The following is a 19,689-nucleotide window of genomic DNA, read 5'->3' on the forward strand; positions in this document are numbered from 1 at the left end:
AGGCTGAGTGTTGTTCAGATCACCTCCACTGCTGCTACAAGGGGACCATTTGTGACCTCGCCCACTCAAAGTGTGTGAACAAGACCGTTTCTCTGCCCTGGGTCAGACGAGTCCCCGCCAAACAGGCCCCCCTCATCCCTCAGGTACTTCTACATACTGTCCTTCTTCTGTTTGTGTCTCCTTAAGATGTGATTTTCAGCTCAGGAGTTCAAACTTCTGGCTGCCATTGATTGTGTTTTTGGACTTCAGCCTCAAGAGATTCAAAAGTATCTGACTTGTTTACACGTGTTGTTGTTTCCTCCCCTCCTCGTGTGTGCTGCGGTCATTGGTATTCATGAGCTGTGTGTGCGATGTTTCAGCTGGAGGAGTCAGTAAAAGCAGTCATTTGTCCGGACAAGGCGTCCGAGTGTCCCGATGATACCACCTGCTGTCAGCTCCTGGACGGCTCCTGGGGCTGCTGTCCATTAGCGAAGGTGACATACAAGATCTCAACCCTCACACTCTTCACACCAAGAAACCTTTTACACAGTCAGTGACTGAAGCTGAAGCTGCTTCTCAGGCTCCAGTGATAAGAAACATGTCACATGTAAAGTCTTATCATTTCTAAGCTCTTATCTGAGCTTGTGTTTACCTTTTTTAAAGAATCAGAATCTGGTTTATCACCAAGACGTTTACACAAACACGGGAGTCATCTGGATGGCAAAACAAAATTCTTGATATGCACAATAGAGGATCTGTGCTGGAATGTTAGTGAGAGCAAATCTTATTGTTTAAAAATAAGAACTCAATGTGCAAACAGAGACTCCTCACGTCAAGTAAAGTGTGAGTAACGGTCGCTGATTTGACCTAGAGATTACATTGCACCCCATGTATGAGGCTACACAGCTAATATTATCCTCAGACTCTTTCCAAAAAGAGCAGGTCTAGACCGTACTCTAACAAAGACCCAACATCAAGACCGGATCAGATCCAGTCCCATCTTCCAGACAGGACTCAGTCTGATCTCATCTTAATCCACCATGAGCAGAGCACTTTGCAGCATTTAGCAAGTTACAGTGGCAAGGACAAACTTCCTTTAACAGGCAGAAACCTCCAGCAGGACCAGACTCATGTTAGACACACATCTGCTGAGGCTGTGTTGGAGAGAGGGATAGAGGGAGATGAAGAGAGAGAGAGAGAGATGATAGTGGGGAGACGGATAGTAGTAGTTGTAGCAGCTGGAGTCTGGCACGTCCACAGCAGCAGAGATCCAGAGGAACCTACGAGACAAGGGAGCTCAGGGACTCCAGAAAGGTCTAAGAAAAGAGAGAAGAGAGGGAGAGGAGAAGAAAGAAAAAGAGGAGAATAAATGGTGAAGGAATGACAGAAGAAAAGGATGGGATAAGACAAGGAGACAAAGGATGAAGAAACATGGAAAGGAGAAAGAGAGAAGAAAAGAATGGCAGGAAAAATGAATGAAATTAAAAAAGGATGACAGAAGAAGAGAGAGAAGTGAAGAAAGAAAGAAAGAAAGAAAGAAGGAAGGAATGAAAGCAAGAAAGAAAATAAAGGATATAAAGTAATGATGGAAATAAAGGAAAGAAAGAAAGAAGAACAGAAAAGAAAGAAGAACAGAAAGAAGGAAGAAGAGAAAGGATGAATAACAGACCCAAAAAATGAATCTACAGCAGAGATCCAGAGGAACCTACGAGACAAGGGAGCTCAGGGACTCCAGAATGGTCTATGGTTAGTAACTTTAATGGGACAGGAAGAGTTAAAGTGAGAGACAGGCAGAGAGAGGAGAGAGAGGGAAAGACAGGATCCCAGTGTGGCAGTCTAAGCCTATAGCAGCATAACTAAGAGCTGGTACAAGCCTGATCCAGCTCTAACTATAAGCTTTATCAAAAAGGAAAGTTTGAAGCCTACTCTTAAAAGTAGAGAGGGTGTCTGCCTCCTGGACCCTGACTGGAGGCTCCAAAGGAGGGGGGCCTGACAACTGAAGGCTCTACCTCCCATACTACTTTTAGAGACTTGTACCCACCTCATTCAGAAACCATTAGTTCTTAACTGTATAGAAAATGTCCTTCATTTCATTCCTCCACTGTGTGACTGTGAGGGGCTGTGGCTCTAATCAGGACCCTCAGAAGTGCTGCATGGCTCCTGTACTCCTCATCCCCTAGATTTATTCCAAACAGGAAGTAGGAGGGTTCAAAGGGTAGTTCTATACCCACACAGCTTCTAATTTCTAGTTTAATACCTCTCCACTCAGCTGTTTTAGATGTATTTTTGGGTGGTTTGATTTTAACAGGTCATCTTATTTAATATAGTTTGGCATAACAGTCTTAATAGCAGATAAAAAGCAGCAGTGGAGGCACAAAGCATCATAACATGTAAACATCACACAGTCCTCGAGTGAATAAAGTCGTTCACACTCTTCTCCGTCTGCAGGCGGTGTGTTGTGAGGATAAACTGCACTGCTGCCCAGAGGGAACAAAGTGTGATATCGCTCATTCGAGGTGTGTGTCTGCCTCTCTGGAGTCCTTCCCCCTGCTGGAGAAAATACCTGCGAGGAGGAGAGACAATGACACAGGTGGGAGATTCTACTAGAAGTAAAGGATCAGTCTACGGCAATACACTGAAGATACTGAGCTCATATACTCTGTCCTGTGTTCCTCCAGCTCTGACAGTCACTGCAGTAACGTGTCCAGGCGGGAAGAGCAGCTGTCCTGATAGCTACACCTGCTGCCTGCTGTCCAGTGGAGACTACGGCTGCTGCCCGTACCCAGAGGTGTTAACTCTCACACTCTGGATGCAGAAATCCTCACTTTATTCACTTTGTCCCTTTTCTCATCCTGTTTGGTTTCTTTATCTGTCTCTGTAACTCTGTGTTTGATCATTGAATCCTGTTCAGGCCATATGCTGCAGCGATCATCTCCACTGTTGCCCGAGCAGCACGATCTGCGACCTGGAGCACGGCGTCTGCAAGTCTGGTGAGGAACGCTTCCCGCTGCTGAAGAAGATCGCAGCCGTCCTCAACGACGGTGAGCAGAAAGCACAGAGGAGTAGAGGGAGGGATGTTTTTAAAAACACAGAAGTCAAACGTTAAACCCTGAGGCTTCTCCGTCTTCTTGTTTCATCAGTTATGTGTCCGGATAAGAAGTCGGCGTGTCCGGATGAGATGACGTGTTGCCAGACGGACAGCGGCTCGTACGGCTGCTGTCCGATGCCTGATGTGAGTAACGTGAGATCAGCTGTTCAAAAGGATCAACGTCACTCACCAGACGCTCAGTGTTCATGTGTTTTTAAGCATTTACTAAAACACTGACTGCTCCTGTTTTCAGGCGGTCTGCTGCTCAGATCAGGTCCACTGTTGTCCTGCAGGGACTCAGTGTGACCTCGTCCACAAAGCCTGTTTGACCCCACAAGAAGAGACGACCACGATCGTGAAGATCACCGCTGCTGAGACGGAGCTGGTACCCATACAGAGGATGGACACTTCCAAAGGCAAGGGATTCAGATATAATAGTGATCCAATAAAGTACAGATAGAGTGTTAGAAGAAGATAAAAGCTTCTTTTTTTTTACTCTTTAAATAGAAGAGGAACCAGAGGAACTTTACCCCTGAACTACATGCGTTTCCACCAGAGGACCCAGGGTCTAGATTTAGTTCAGGGGTAGATAATCTCCCCCCTAAAAAGACCCTGCTAGGGCGGTAGTACTTTAAAAAAGGTCCCGGGACTTTCAGGGGGCGGGGCCTGCAATGCTGAACGTGTCTGATTGGTAGATTAACCGCAGTGTTTTTATTCCGCCCTCCGTCCACAATAACATCACACACATCTGTGATTCTCTTGATTTCTCTTTCTTTCATTAGTTTTTATTTGTTCTATCTTTTTTGTATGTGTGTGTACTTTTCAAAAGAAGAAGCTGTGATTCTCTTGATTTAGCAGCTTGTAACAGTAGTCTTCTCTCAGCCCACCTTGAATGCGTCTCTCCTCCCGGTGTTCCGGTTCTAAAAGTGACCCTGTAAACTGGAGACCTTCAGCTGAACGTGTCAGTGTTTGTGGAGTTTACACAGCTGTTGAAACACAGAGGGAGTTCCTGGGAATGCAAACTAGTTTAGTTTTTATTAAGATTTCAAAATATCCTCATCAGATATTTAATGATCGTCTAAAGACGTTTATGAGGGATGCATCCGGCTGAGAGTCTCCAGTTAACAGGGTCGCTGTTTAAACCAAAACACCGTCCGATCTCTGCCACGGCTTTTTGACTTCTAAAGGATTTTAAAGCCGTGTTGAAACGTCTTTGCTACTCGCGCTTATCTCCTCTCACGTGTTGATTCAGTGAATCCATCTGTGATGAAATATAGCACCATCTAAAACAGCACCAGCTGAGTCTCTTCATGCTAACAGACTAACTGTTGTGTTGCTCATAATGATACCTGCCTGTCCGTCTGCTTCTATGGTGTCATCTGTGATGATTGGCATTCCTCTTTGTGTTACTGCCCTCTACTGGTCTGGTGGTGTAGTGCAATTTTTTTTTTTTCCTCCATACGTCACTGGCCTGATTTACACAATCTACCCGGGACTTCAGCCCGCAGTCGAAACACAGACAACAATGGGGGCACAGGAACCTTTTAGTTCAGGGTAAAGTAGTTCTGGGGGCTAAAAGACCCCTGAACTCTTGGTTGAAATGCACCAGACAAGTTTCCCTGTTGCTTCAGGTACTAAAAGCTGATACCTTTTCATCTCTTCTTTCCCTCTAAAAAGTGTCATCATAAAGTGCAACATAAGATACTAAAGTCCTAAAAAATCTGGAGGGCAAAAAGTACAAACAGTAGAAGAGTGATTCAGGCCCTTTAGAGGTGTTTTGAGTGCATCCAACTAGAAGTAGACCCCAGGGTAGACTCAGAGCACGCTGGAGGGATTATACTGTCCCATCTGGCCCGGGAACGCCTGCTTAGACTGCTGCCTCCACGACCCGACCTCGGATAAGCGGATGATAATGGATGCACGGGTGGATGGATGTTGTTTGTTACATTTTTCCTCCTCGGCTCTGCTGCACAGAGCACTGCAGGATCCTCATTGGTCAACAGAGCTGTCAATCATGCATCATTAATCACAACCACATCTTTCCACCTTTCGGTCAGCAGGGGGAGCTCCAAATGTTTTGCCGCCACATTTATAGAGCCGTCTTGTCATCACTCTTTCTGTACAGTCTGTGGTCTTGCTTCATGATGTGTTATGTAAGCTCCAGATCCTCATATGGTTAAAGTAAAGACTGTGCATGTTCATTTAAAGTTTCTATCTGATCATAAGTTTCCTGTTTGTGCGTCACAGTGGGTGCTGTTCCCTGTAACGACTCCGTGGCCTGCGCTGATGGATTCACCTGCTGTAAATCATCCGCCGGGACGTGGGCGTGTTGTCCGCTTCCAAAGGTACCGACATAAATGTGTACAATAATATAAATGATAATGAACCGACAACAGAGAGGCGATGAGTTCATCTCAAAGGATGATTTATGATTCCTCTCCCGTCTGCAGGGTTTGTTTTCCAGTTTTCATTCTCCTCTACAAATTGCCTCTCTTCTGATAAACTAGATCAGAGGTTTGTTTTGTTGCAACACTCGGATGTAGAAATACGAGTTAATATGATGAATGTGAGAGCTCAGACGGAGGAGCAAGAGACAACTTTTCACGAGTGCATGCTTTGTCCTCCTCCCTGCAGGCTGTGTGCTGCGAGGACCACATGCACTGCTGTCCTCACGGCACCGTCTGTAACCTGGAAGCCTCCACGTGTGACGACTCCACGGGGAGCACAGTGATGCCCTGGCTCGAGAAAGTTCCCACTTTCCCGTTACTGACAGAGAACAGCAGGTGTGATAAGACCACGTCGTGTCCGGGGAAAGCCACCTGCTGCAAGACGACGGGCGGAGGCTGGGCCTGCTGTCCTCTGCCGCAGGTAAAGACACAGGAGGAGATGTTGAAGCTGTGCTTTCATCTCCATCAGGAGTAAATATGTAACACTAGACTGTTCCAGTTTGTACTAGACTAGACTGTTTCAGGATCCTATGATGCAATCCAAAGCAACAAATCCTGTCGTTGTCAGTTTCTGTGATTTAGTGGAGCATCTTTGAAAGAAATGTGAAAGCACTGCAGCCTTCATTACTGTTATTACGCTGAGTCATGATGAGAGGACAGATTTTCTTGGCTGCAGAGCTCCATAATCTCTCTGTCTCTTCACCTCAGGCCGTGTGCTGTGACGACCACGTCCACTGCTGCCCTCACGGTACCGTCTGCAACCTGGAGAATCAGAGCTGCGACGACCCGTTTGGTGTCTCTCCGTCCCTCCCCATGGCGGAGAAGGTGTCGGCTCTGAAATCGGACGTCGAGGATGAGAAATGTGACAAGCAGACAATGTGTCCAGGTGGAACCACCTGCTGTAAGAAGGACTCCGGACAGTGGGCCTGCTGCCCCTTACCTCAGGTCAGTGTGTGCTCCAGGACGTGGCTCTGCTGGAGAGATGAGACCGCTGATTTAGGAAGTATTTATATCTCAGGGTAGAGTTAAAGTCTGCTCCCTGTCACGTTAAAGTACCTCATAACTAGTGGACGGTCAAACAGTGGGTGTTTTTTAGGAAATAAAAGCAACAATGTTAAAAAACAAGTGGTTCTTTCAGTGGAAAGTTGCTTTACATAAAATAAAATAAAGTAAAAATAAAACGGGTAAATGAAACAAAACAATGACAGAGGTGGGATGGGGGTAGAGGTCATGTGTTATGTGTTATATCCTTTTTTGAACAGGTAGGTCTTGAGGTGGTTTTTGAAAGATTGAAGTGAATCAGAGTTGCGGATGTGTGGAGGGAGAGAAAGGCAAAGGCTCTGTCCCCCAAGGTGCGGTGCATGGACTGTAAGAAGGTGAAAGGTTCTTAGTGCAGGAGACAAGCGTGTTCCTGCGTTGAAGGACTTAAAAGCAGCAAAGATACTCCCAGAGTCAGCTGCTTTATCACACATCAAGTATGTTTTTAAAGACCTCTCAGAGATAATACTGCCTAAATGTTTCATTTCTGAATGTTATTTTTTGAGTTTCTTGCATTATTTAGATCTGCCTTTTGCGTTTTTGCACCATCTGCATGGAACTCACTGCAAAGCACTTTAAAAATGAATTCACTGGTTTCTTTTAATCATTTTAAATCATTAGTTTTAACATTTTTAACCTCTGATTGTACCTGTTTTCACTGACTTTGTGTAACATTATTTTTCAATGGTTGTAACATTTTTAATTGTCTGTTTTTAACTGATCATCATTCTTTTAGGGGTTATGTCTTTTATTTGCTTGTCATGAATTTTAATGTTTCTTGTATAATGCTCATCGTCATTGTAAATGAGGGCTTTCTCTAAATGATTTTCGAGTTTAAATAAAAATATTGATAATAATAATAAAAAAAAATTCACATTAAAATGAAAAAAATGTTTTAAAATATAGCCTAATACACACCAACAACAATAAAATATGTGTAATTAAAATAAGTTGAAGCGTCAAATTAATATTAAGAATATAAATAGTAAAATAATTTTTTTTTAAAAGGGTAAAGATAAGAGTTGAAGATAAAATAAAGGCTAAAAATGGCAATACAACTGAGTAGATAAATTTAAATTAATGAATAAATAAATAAAAATAAGATAAAAAGCTCAAATTAATACAATTATAAAGCAGTATAACAGTAAAAATAGTAATAACATTTTTAAACCCTACATTAAAACCAGACTGAATAAATCTGTTTTTATTTTATGTTTAAAAGTCTCATTATCTCTATCAGCTCCCCTCAGATCCTCCAGCAGGCTGTTCCATAGTTCAGGAGTGTAGTGTCTGAAAGCAGCGTCACCAAATGTGTTCTTAAAACCTTTAAAATATGATCTGAAAACACCAAACAGGCCGTATGATGCGCTGTTCTCCGTCCTTCTTTCTCAGGCTGTGTGCTGCAGTGACCGAGAGCACTGCTGCCCTAAAGGCTACAGATGTAACATCGCCGAAGAGACGTGTGATAAACCCGGATCCCTCAGCCTGCCCTGGCTGCAGAAGATCCCGGCTCTGCAGACCGAGAACGTCCCGGCTGTTTCAGGTTCTCCTCGGCCGGTCAGGAACATGTGCGACGCCAGCACCAGCTGCCCGAGGGACACCACCTGCTGCTTCATGGACAAGACCAAGAAATGGGGCTGCTGTCCTCTGCCAAACGTAAGAGAGCGTTAAACACCCTCACAGTCTGCATCAGCTGATTAAACATCAGATTTTAAAGATATCTGCTGTTTCTCAGGCCGTCTGCTGTATTGATGGAAACCACTGCTGCCCCAGTGCTCACACCTGTGAGCCTCACCGCTCCTCCTGCTCTAAAGGTTCACACGTCATCCCGTGGTTCACTAAGCTGAGCGCTCTGACCGAGCCCAGCGTTGTCACAGATGTTAAATGTGACGATAAGAGCAGCTGCGCTTCAGGGACGACCTGCTGCAAGCTGACGACAGGAGAGTGGGGCTGCTGCCCGCTGGTGAAGGTCTGCACACCTCTGACTTCACCTCTACGAATGAGCAAGTAAAGAGCTCACACTAGATTAAACATCATCGTTCTGTCTCCTCTTCAGGCCGTCTGCTGCGACGACCACGAGCACTGCTGTCCTCAGGGATACTCCTGCAACATGCACACAGGGACGTGTGAAAAGACGAGCAACGACACCCTCATCATCAGCACCCTGCCTCAGAGCGAAGTGGAACAGCCCGAGCCTGAAGTCACAGAGGACACAGACCTACCATGTGACAGCATGGGGGTGTACCACTGCCCCGGGCGAGACACATGCTGCAAGATCTCATCCACAGAGTGGGCCTGCTGCCCGTCGCCAAAGGTAATCTCTCACATCAACTCTGAATATTTCATAGTGGATTGTAGGAAATGTAGGTTTTATAATAGATGTGAAATATTACAACCCTCAGAAACCTGGAGGAAGTTACTAGTGTGCATTTAGAGGTTTCTATCTTAAATTCAGAGCTGTGTATCAACAGTTTACAAATATTTGTTGGGAAAAAAAGAGCGTGTGACTGCATCAGGGGTTCCCAAAGTGTGGGTCGGGACCCCCTGGGGGGTCGCAAGACACAAATGGGGGGTCCTGAGATGTCTTCCAGAATGTTTTTTTTTTAATCATCTAAAAACAGTACATTTAATCCATTATAGTAAAAAATATCAACAGAAATAGTAGCTAAACTGTAAATAAAACCTTGAAAATAGAAAGTGTGATGAGTTTTCTGCCTTTCTTTGTTGCCAGATGACTCCTAAGTTTAGGGTTAGTGAACAGCTAATCATCAAAAGCATCAGTAGCAGCAGGTTAACTCATAACGGCACAGGAAACACAGACACATGCTCATGTGGGTAGGGTCATTTTCTGCAGACCAGCTAAATGAAGACACATTAAATCACTTTGAGGGACAGTGGGAGTCACGGGCTGAAAAGTTTGGGAACCCCTGCTCTATATTATCTTGGGAGCAGTCGTGCATTATCATATTGCAGCTCTGCACCAATAAAAACATTTTTCAGGGATGTTCTGAGGCGACTAATTTCAGAGTCGTTTAAATAGAAATCAAATTTTTCAACTACAAACAAGTCTAAAGGTGAGGAAATACTCTGAAAACAGTCAAAGCTGAGCAGAATGGGGCGCTGGTGGCCTAGCAGTCTAAGCGCCCCACATACAGAGGCTACAGTCCTTGTCGCAGAGGTCGCCGGTTCGACTCCTGGCCGTGACCATTTCCTGCACGTCTCCCCCCCGCTCTCTACTCCCCACAAATCCTATCTCTCTTCAGCTGTCCGATCAAATAAAGGCAAAAAGCCCCAAAATATAACTTAAAAAAACCAAAATTGAGCAGTATTTATTCAACATGCCTAAAAACAGGATCACAGCATCTGCAGGTAAGTGATTTGCAGAGTGTGGCTAACACTTGCAAAGCTAGCACCACCAGCCTTCAGTCCTACAGGAACCAGCACAGGCATGAGGATGCTTACAGGTTAGCGTCCTCATGCTTGTGCTGGTTCCTCATGTCTCTGGTGGAGTGGTTATATGTCAGTTTAACCAGACACAGCCTACATACAACTTCATCTCCATTTACTAGATCAACATACTGACAAACCACACCACCATGTTACAATCTAACTGCTGTTGTCTCTTCCTCAGGCCGTGTGCTGCGCAGACTCGAAGCACTGCTGTCCTGCAGGATTCTCATGTGACATGAGATCTAAAAGTTGCACGCCGCGCTCCCCGCTGACCTGGGACTCTTTGTTTGGGGACAGAAAGAAAGACTTAACCCCACATGGACTTTAAATCTGCAGAGGTGAACCTGGATCCATCACACCATCTCATCCACAGCTTCTCTCGTCTGCAGACGGCACAGTTTGTCACCACGCGTCCTGTCTGTCCGGTCATTAATGGAAATGTATTCTTAAAGTTTCTGCACTCCTGTTTGTTTCTGGTGGTTGGTGAGGAGAAGACTCCAGTCCTCTCTGTTTTCTAATGAAGTGGATGCGCTCAGGTGACCCGACAGCCTCTCAGTCACTGAAACTTATGTGTTAGCTTGAAGTGAGAAACATTGTGCTGCAGCATTTTAGTTTTATAAAATATTTATCACCGTTACACTCGCATCCTGGAAATACAATAACTCAACCTTTAAAGACTTCAGAAGTTGATGGGTTATTCCGTTACTTTTATCGTCAACAAAATGCAGAAAAAAGACCAAAATCAATCTGAGCTGATGTTTTAATTATATGCAAAATGTAAGATCAGAACAGTTAGATAGAATGTATAGTGAATGGGTGGTTATGCAAATTAGAATGTAAACAGGGTGAGCAGGACTCCAACACGATCCTCAGCCACAACGGACGTCTGGTCGGGGTCCATTGTCACCATTGATAGGGGCTTTGATTAATTGGAAGCATTCCATTCTTTGATGTGTTCCATTCTGTTACTCTTTGATGTGTTCCATTCTGTTACACTTTGATGTGTTCCATTACTCTTTGATGTGTTCGGTTACTCTTTGATGTGTTCCATTCTGTTACTCTTTGATGTGTTCCATTACTCTTTGATGTGTTCCGTTACTCTTTGATGTGTTCCATTACTCTTTGATGTGTTCCATTACACTTTGATGTGTTCCGTTACTCTTTGATGTGTTCCGTTACACTTTGATGTGTTCCGTTACACTTTGATGTGTTCCATTACACTTTGATGTGTTCTGTTACGCTTTGATGTGTTCCGTTACGCTTTGATGTGTTCCGTTACGCTTTGATGTGTTCCGTTACGCTTTGATGTGTTCCGTTACACTTTGATGTGTTCCGTTACTCTTTGATGTGTTCCGTTACACTTTGATGTGTTCCGTTACTCTTTGATGTGTTCCGTTACTCTTTGATGTGTTCGGTTACTCTTTGATGTGTTCCGTTACTCTTTGATGTGCTCCGTTACACTCTGATGTGTTCCGTTACTCTTTGATGTGTTCCGTTACACTTTGATGTGTTCCGTTACACTTTGATGTGTTCCGTTACACTCTGATGTGTTCCGTTACACTTTGATGTGTTCCGTTACACTTTGATGTGTTCCGTTACTCTTTGATGTGTTCCGTTACGCTTTGATGTGTTCCGTTACTCTTTGATGTGTTCCGTTACACTTTGATGTGTTCCGTTACACTTTGATGTGTTCCGTTACACTTTGATGTGTTCCGTTACGCTTTGATGTGTTCCGTTACGCTTTGATGTGTTCCGTTACGCTTTGATGTGTTCCGTTACGCTTTGATGTGTTCCGTTACGCTTTGATGTGTTCCGTTACGCTTTGATGTGTTCCGTTACGCTTTGATGTGTTCCGTTACGCTTTGATGTGTTCCGTTACGCTTTGATGTGTTCCGTTACGCTTTGATGTGTTCCGTTACGCTTTGATGTGTTCCGTTACGCTTTGATGTGTTGCGTTACGCTTTGATGTGTTCCGTTACGCTTTGATGTGTTCCGTTACGCTTTGATGTGTTCCGTTACGCTTTGATGTGTTCCGTTACGCTTTGATGTGTTCCGTTACGCTTTGATGTGTTCCGTTACGCTTTGATGTGTTCCGTTACGCTTTGATGTGTTCCGTTACGCTTTGATGTGTTCCGTTACGCTTTGATGTGTTCCGTTACACTTTGATGTGTTCCGTTACGCTTTGATGTGTTCCGTTACGCTTTGATGTGTTCCGTTACGCTTTGATGTGTTCCGTTACGCTTTGATGTGTTCCGTTACGCTTTGATGTGTTCCGTTACGCTTTGATGTGTTCCGTTACGCTTTGATGTGTTCCGTTACGCTTTGATGTGTTCCGTTACGCTTTGATGTGTTCCGTTACGCTTTGATGTGTTCCGTTACGCTTTGATGTGTTCCGTTACGCTTGATGTTACGCTTTGATGTTCCGTTACGCTTTGATGTGTTCCGTTACGCTTTGATGTGTTGCGTTACGCTTTGATGTGTTCCGTTACGCTTTGATGTGTTCCGTTACGCTTTGATGTGTTCCGTTACGCTTTGATGTGTTCCGTTACGCTTTGATGTGTTCCGTTACGCTTTGATGTGTTCCGTTACGCTTTGATGTGTTCCGTTACGCTTTGATGTGTTCCGTTACGCTTTGATGTGTTCCGTTACGCTTTGATGTGTTCCGTTACACTTTGATGTGTTCCGTTACACTTTGATGTGTTCCGTTACACTTTGATGTGTTGCGTTACGCTTTGATGTGTTCCGTTACGCTTTGATGTGTTCCGTTACACTTTGATGTGTTCCGGTACACTTTGATGTGTTCCGTTACACTTTGATGTGTTCCGTTACACTTTGATGTGTTCCGTTACACTTTGATGTGTTCCGTTACACTTTGATGTGTTCCGTTACACTTTGATGTGTTCCGTTACACTTTGATGTGTTCCGTTACACTTTGATGTGTTCCGTTACACTTTGATGTGTTCCGTTACACTTTGATGTGTTCTGTTACACTTTGTTCATGTTCCATTCCGTTCCATTCTATCCCGTTCAATTCTAACGTTTTCCCCACAGTGTTACAGTCACAGGAGAAATCTGCCGGACTCATTGCTTTGGATTGAACCACAGTTCTTACTCTAGTTTTGACCAATCAGAATGAAGAATGTTACACAGCCGGGTGATGATTCCAGTTGATTTATTGTCGTTTTTCTGCCGTCGTGTGGTTCTCTTTCAAGCTAGTACCAAAATTCTGTGACCTCCAAAAACTAAAAGAATCACAGAATTTTAGGACTTTTGTTAGCTGTGAAATTTGTCCCTTAAAACAGATGAAACAACTTTAAAAACACCTTTTAATTTGTAGTTCTGTTATCATCGCACTTTTAAGTTGCTCCTGTTTTTGCTCTCATCAAACAGAAGTAACTTCAAGTTTTGGGACTATTTTCATCAGAGAGTATTTGATTAGGTCAGACAGACTTTATTGTTCAGAAGAGAACCTTGGATATTAGTGCAAATAATAAACATACGACTGAATGAGACCAGGAACCAGAACTACACATCAAACATAGCATGAAATAATAGAGCACAAATGACGTTGTGTGGAGCAGCATGGTGTGTTCATGGTCGTGGCTCAGTGATTTGATTTTAATACATTTTGGATACTTGATGAAGCTGTTGGTGGAAAAGAAAGATACATCAGGAACACTTGTTCTCTTGTAGAAACACATTTAGCTGGTTTTGGTCTTTTTATCGTATTTGATGACAATAATAAACATTATCAGTTCGTCTCCCTCGCCCTCTTCTTTATTATTATAATCTGGGCATTAATTATTGAAAGTGAGAGACTCCCCTGTGCTCTTACGTTACTCGATTAAATGAAGAAACATCACTTGACTTGTCTTGATTCATTTTATTGGAGGAAACATTTGATAGGATGCGTCTTTAGAGTAGACGTCCCCACGTTTTCTGGTTACCTTCTGGTTTTAATCTTTGTGTTGTCTGATCGATGAGAGGCTCTGGGGTTATCAAATGAATAAACTGTGAAGGAGAGTTTCATGTGAAGCAGTGATGGAAGTAGTTTCTTGTAATTTTGATGTTTAGTTTTTTTTGTTGTCGTCTTAGTTTGAGCACAACGAACAACTCATGTAATCGAGCAGCGTGTGCCTTCTGTAGAGTCCCGGTGAAGAGGCGTCAGTCGGGGAGGCAGACATGTTTTTATTGTGTTTGTATGGAAGCCAAGAACGGCCGTGCTTGCAATAAATTATTGTTAATTTGAGATCACAAGTTAATGTTTGTTGTCTTGAGATTGCAAAGCATGCTCAAACTTTAAAGGGTAATAAAACTCATCATCTACTGAAAACATTTGTTTTAAGGCAAAACTATAATTTCTATGATTGCATCTTATTGAATATGAATATTTTGGTTCTGGACAATTTCCCCAATTTCTAAAATGTTTTTTTCCAACCTCTTACTGATAAACACAATAAGACAAAGCCACCCTTTTATTCTTGAAATAACACGTTCATGAACCTGTTATTTTATCATGAAACAAGCTAACCCATCATCTTCAGATATGAGTGAATAAAGACACGAGTGCAAGCATGGCCGGTCTTGTCTTCTCAGTCCTGTACTCTTCTTTTAAACTAAGGAATAAGAGATGCAAACTTCTTGATGTCATGAAGTAACACATCCAGGACTCTCTCCGTCACCACCGAACAGAAAACACTGATGTTTGTTTTTGTCATGTTACTCTAGTCATTAGTTACAGGTCGTGATAAATTCTTCATACTTTGGCCTCTTGCTTCTAAACACTGTTGAGTCTTGAAGTGTTTCTTTAGTTCTCTTTATAGTGTGGACTCTTTGAAGGGCTTGTAAGGGTCATGAGCAAATTTGCAGTTTTTGTTGAATCCTGTTTTTTATGAATAAAAACATCTGATCTTGAAATAAACGTGCTCACCGTCCACGCCTTGAAGTCACTTCTTTTTTTCAGGCTGCTTTCAGACTTTAGTGTTCTCTTGGATTTAATTCTTGAACTGTTCATATTGAAGCAACAAAATCACAACAGCAGATTTTATCCTAAACTTAAGATGTAGCTTATCTACGTTTTAAAAATCCTGCTGTAGAATTGTGATGAATGAGAGGTTTTTGACTTCACAGGAGGAGGTGGAGATATCTTTTACACGGTCAATGATCTGATTTAAGACCACAAATTGAAGTGGACCAACTCAGATTGCAATTGCTCTGATTTAATTTTATATATGCTGTAAGTATTGAAGTAAAAAGCAGATCAAACCAATCAATCTTTATTTATGTAGTGCCAAATCACAACATGTTATCCTCAGACTCTTTCCAAACAGAGCAGGTCTAGACCGCACTCTATGTTCTATTATTAACAAAGACCCAACATCAAGACCGGATCAGATCCAGTCCCATCTTACAGACAGGACTCAGTCTGATCTCATCTTCATCCACCATGAGCAGAGCACTTTGCAGCATTTAGCAAGTTACAGTGGCAAGGACAAACTTCCTTTAACAGGCAGAAACCTCCAGCAGGACCAGACTCATGTTAGACACACATCTGCTGAGACCGTGTTGGAGAGAGGGAGGGGGGTTTTCACACTAACGGTTTTACCTCACCTTATGGTCTATGGTGTCAACAAGCAGAAGCTAAATGTGCCTGAACTCTTTTCAGAGGATTGATTTGACATGAGGTGTGATTAGTTTGTCTCTGGTGTTGCTCATGTTAGTGAAAGTTAATAACCATCGTCAAGGGGTTTAGACCAATCAGAATCAAGCATCTTACACAGCCGGAAGATCAGTGAGAAAGCCAGGTAATAATCATTTAATATTCAGTCACTCAAATGCAGTCCTTCATAAACACTAGGTGGTGCTGTCACTAACAATAAGGGTCTTAAACATGCGGTCCCACAAATGTGGTCCTGAATATGCTGCTTCCAGGTCTGCAGACACCCTACTCAACCTCCCACAGATCCTCCTCTTCGCCTGTTTCTTGATTGATCATAGTTGGAGTCAGTGTTTCCACTATGATGACCATCTTTGGGCTTTATGACTCTTATTAGGAAACAGACACACTGAGACCATGTGTCCATATCTCATGTGGTCTATGATCTGAGGATGGCCTTGTCTTGCTTCATTTATGTAATTTTCCCTCCTCCTCCTCTTTCAGCCTCTCATGGTTTTAAAGTTTAGAAGTCGGGGAGGAGGGAGGGGAGGAGGGTGTTGATGACTCATTGGTTAAATAACGGTCCTTAAAATACCCGTTAGGTGGAGGTGATAATTAAATTCAGTGAGGTCATTCATGAAGTTTATCAGTCCACAGGATGTTCAGACTCTCTCACAACAAGCCCCACTCACTTCCTCTGCCCTTTTCCTTCGTATCCTCTTACTCCCCCCTCCTCCCCTCTCCCTCCCCCTCCTCCCTCAGTCTCCCACTCATCAGAAAGTTGTTATGACGACCTGAGTAAATACAACATGGAGACACAGCTGTGGGGGGTTGTGTCCCACTTTCCTGTCAGAGAGCTTGGCATGCTGTGACAGAGGATCTTTATTTGATGCTGCTCCCTCTGGTGGTCACAAACAGACATGACGGCTCTTCTGCTTGAATAGAGAACAATGAGGAGACACATGGTGCTGCTGGCTCTGAATGAGGTCAGATAGTCCACTCCTGTGAGGCCCCATTGTTGAGGACATACAGGACGGTTACTTATGTGAAGTCCTTTAACACAGACGGCTGTCTTTATAGAGAGGAAGGAAGGTTTCCTCTTTAAATTAAATCAGAGAGGTCACTTTGAATAATTCAATCGTCCCTTAGAAGACAGTTTGAGGCAAGTGGATCCTGCACACGTGAAAAAAACACAACTTTTTCTTATTGACAAGTTTTGAAGATTTATTCTTTTCTACATATTAGATCATTTTATGATCTTGTTTTAACACAAATGATTTATTTTATTTAAATTTAAATTTTAGGATTATTTATTTAAAAAAAATCGTTTCATATATAATGTTTGTTTTTTTGTGTCTTTTTTTGTGTCTTTTACACGCTTGAAATAAACACAATCAAATAAAATAAAATTTTTACCCTGCAACAATAGAAATAAGACTTGCATCGGACCAGGGTAATCTACATCTGTTTGAATATTAATCAATGCACATTTTCCTTTCTTATAATAATAAAAACCATAACAATAATTTTATTAAAATTAAATACACATACAAAAAAATCCTGCTGGAAAGAGCAATACCTTCCAAACCCCTTTTAAAAATTTGAATAAAAACTAAGAAAAAAATTATATTTATTAAAAACAAAAATTCAAGTAAAATTTGTAGGAAAATACTTTTGGTTTTTAAATTAATTCATTATTTTTATTGTTTATAATTTTCACTTCCTGTGGAAAAAAATTGGAGTTCACATTAAGAATAATTATTAAAAATTTAAATAAATGTTTACTTTGATGAATGTTAGTATTAATATGAGCATTTGTGGGAAACTACAAGCCATAACAATGCAAGGCTACAATTAAAGCTACATTAGAAGAAATGCTTTTATTTTGAAGGCGAGAGGAAGTTAAAACTTACAATTTAAATAGGGCTTATTTTGGTCAACCAATCAATAATTTGTCCAATAATAGAGCAAACAAGATTGCTAACTACTAGTTAGCTTAGGTTAGCATAAAGATGGATAATGGGTGTAATAGCTAGCTTCACACTGCAAAATATCACTGAAAACTGAGAGTAAAACAACAAAAAAGAGGGCAAAGAACTCAAATAGAAGTGGAGATCAGATAGATTCCACTAAGAGGGCTACGGCCAGTTAGCTTAGCATAGCATTAGACAGAAAACATTCAAACATGCCAGCTTGGTTCAGAGCAAACCACTAAAAACTTAATGATGTAGGCTGGAAAATAAACTCCAGTAAAAGACAAATAAGATTGATGCCATGTTTGAGGCTATACAAGTCTGGCAGCTTGTTGGCTTAGCTTAGGAAAAAAAGTTGGGGCGGTACTAGCTAGCTAGCCTAGATTAGCTTAGCATAACACAGTAAACATGACATAGTGCTCGTCTGGTTCTGCACATACAGAGGTGACAGAGATACAGTTTTGAAAATGAACAGCAGCCAAAGTCTGAATAACAAACATTCCATCTTTGAGACGAGGAGACAGTGAGCTTAGCTTAGCATCAGACTGGACCCTGAGGGGAAGCTAGTTTGTCTCTATGTAAAGATAAAATATTTGTGAAACAAGGTAAACCTGTTCTACACATGACAAAAAGAGAAATGTAACTCAGTATGTGGTTCAACTGGAACAGGAAGTGGAGCTAGAGCTTTCAGTCTGAAGCTTAACTAGCTGTTAGAGCTAATATTTAAAGAAGCGGGCGTGAAAGTTGTATTAATTGTCTCATTGTACGCTCTATATCACTAAACAAACTCAATCTGACTGAAGCCACACTGAAGCTCTGAAAGACGTCTGTTATCATTAGTTCACCGATCTAACTGGAAGTATCAGTTTCTGTGAACAGCAGAGACCAGGAGAAGCGGTCTAACCTCCACGAGGCTTTTCAGCTCTATGTTTAGCAGACCTGACCCGCCAACAGCAGAGAGGCCTGAAGTGACAAAAAGCCTTTGACGAGGGAGCAAACTTCATCCTCAGCCTCACTATTGGTCAGCAGCTGATCCCATTCAGATGTTACCAGGGAGGAGAGGGACCTCCACCCTAAAGCACACACACACACACACACACACACACACACACACACACACACACACACACACACACACACACACACACACACACACACACACACACACACACACACACACACACACACACACAGACAAACATACTCTAACACTCCCTCCTCTGGTATTTAGTTAATTCCCACAGGAATGTATAGATTCAGTCATCTGTATGTGGGACAGCATATGTGCTGCTGGAGACGGAGCTGGACTGATGGTCTGCTGCCAATCACAACATCTGATAAACAACAGCAATGTTAGCTGTAATTATCTCATCATTACACTTAAATATCATTCATCCATTATGAAAAAATACAAAATACAAGACAGAGCGAAATGTCATATATTAACTCATATTTTTAAGGCACAGTATGTGGTATTTAAAGCTACAGTGTGTAGTATTTAAAGGTACAGTGTGTAGTATTTAAAGGTACAGTGTGTAGTATTTAAAGCTACAGTGTGTAGTATTTAAAGGTGCAGTGTGTAGTATTTAAAGCTACAGTGTGTAGTATTTAAAGGTGCAGTGTGTAGTATTTAAAGGTGCAGTGTGTAGTATTTAAAGCTACAGTGTGTAGTATTTAAAGGTGCAGTGTGTAGTATTTAAAGGTGCAGTGTGTAGTATTTAAAGGTGCAGTGTGTAGTATTTAAAGCTACAGTGTGTAGTATTTAAAGGTGCAGTGTGTAGTATTTAAAGCTACAGTGTGTAGTATTTAAAGGTACAGTGTGTAGTATTTAAAGCTACAGTGTGTAGTATTTAAAGGTGCAGTGTGTAGTATTTAAAGGTGCAGTGTGTAGTATTTAAAGCTACAGTGTGTAGTATTTAAAGGTGCAGTGTGTAGTATTTAAAGCTACAGTGTGTAGTATTTAAAGGTGCAGTGTGTAGTATTTAAAGGTACAGTGTGTAGTATTTAAAGGTGCAGTGTGTAGTATTTAAAGCTACAGTTTGTAGTATTTAAAGGTAC

At 42.2% G+C, this 19,689-nt stretch overlaps 1 protein-coding gene across 4 annotated transcripts in view; it reads left to right on the top strand.

The window, feature by feature from the left end:
- grnb (granulin b) overlaps window positions 1-11,251 on the top strand; it is a 17,099-nt gene extending 5,848 nt beyond the window's left edge. For all 4 annotated transcript variants that reach the window (XM_034707526.1, XM_034707528.1, XM_034707527.1 and 1 more), the window contains 14 exons: window positions 3-143; window positions 360-473; window positions 2,428-2,569; window positions 2,658-2,767; window positions 2,891-3,020; window positions 3,120-3,211; window positions 3,321-3,483; window positions 5,315-5,412; window positions 5,702-5,935; window positions 6,223-6,459; window positions 7,945-8,208; window positions 8,288-8,521; window positions 8,609-8,866; window positions 10,184-11,251. In XM_034707526.1, coding sequence (XP_034563417.1) covers window positions 3-143; window positions 360-473; window positions 2,428-2,569; window positions 2,658-2,767; window positions 2,891-3,020; window positions 3,120-3,211; window positions 3,321-3,483; window positions 5,315-5,412; window positions 5,702-5,935; window positions 6,223-6,459; window positions 7,945-8,208; window positions 8,288-8,521; window positions 8,609-8,866; window positions 10,184-10,330 — 2,364 coding nt within the window. In that variant the 3' untranslated portion in view covers window positions 10,331-11,251. The remainder of the gene's footprint in view (window positions 1-2; window positions 144-359; window positions 474-2,427; window positions 2,570-2,657; window positions 2,768-2,890; window positions 3,021-3,119; window positions 3,212-3,320; window positions 3,484-5,314; window positions 5,413-5,701; window positions 5,936-6,222; window positions 6,460-7,944; window positions 8,209-8,287; window positions 8,522-8,608; window positions 8,867-10,183) is intronic.
- Window positions 11,252-19,689: the final 8,438 nt, after the last annotated feature.

This window comes from Notolabrus celidotus, chromosome 18, assembly GCF_009762535.1.
Source record: "Notolabrus celidotus isolate fNotCel1 chromosome 18, fNotCel1.pri, whole genome shotgun sequence".
Classification (NCBI taxonomy): Eukaryota; Metazoa; Chordata; class Actinopteri; order Labriformes; family Labridae; genus Notolabrus; species Notolabrus celidotus.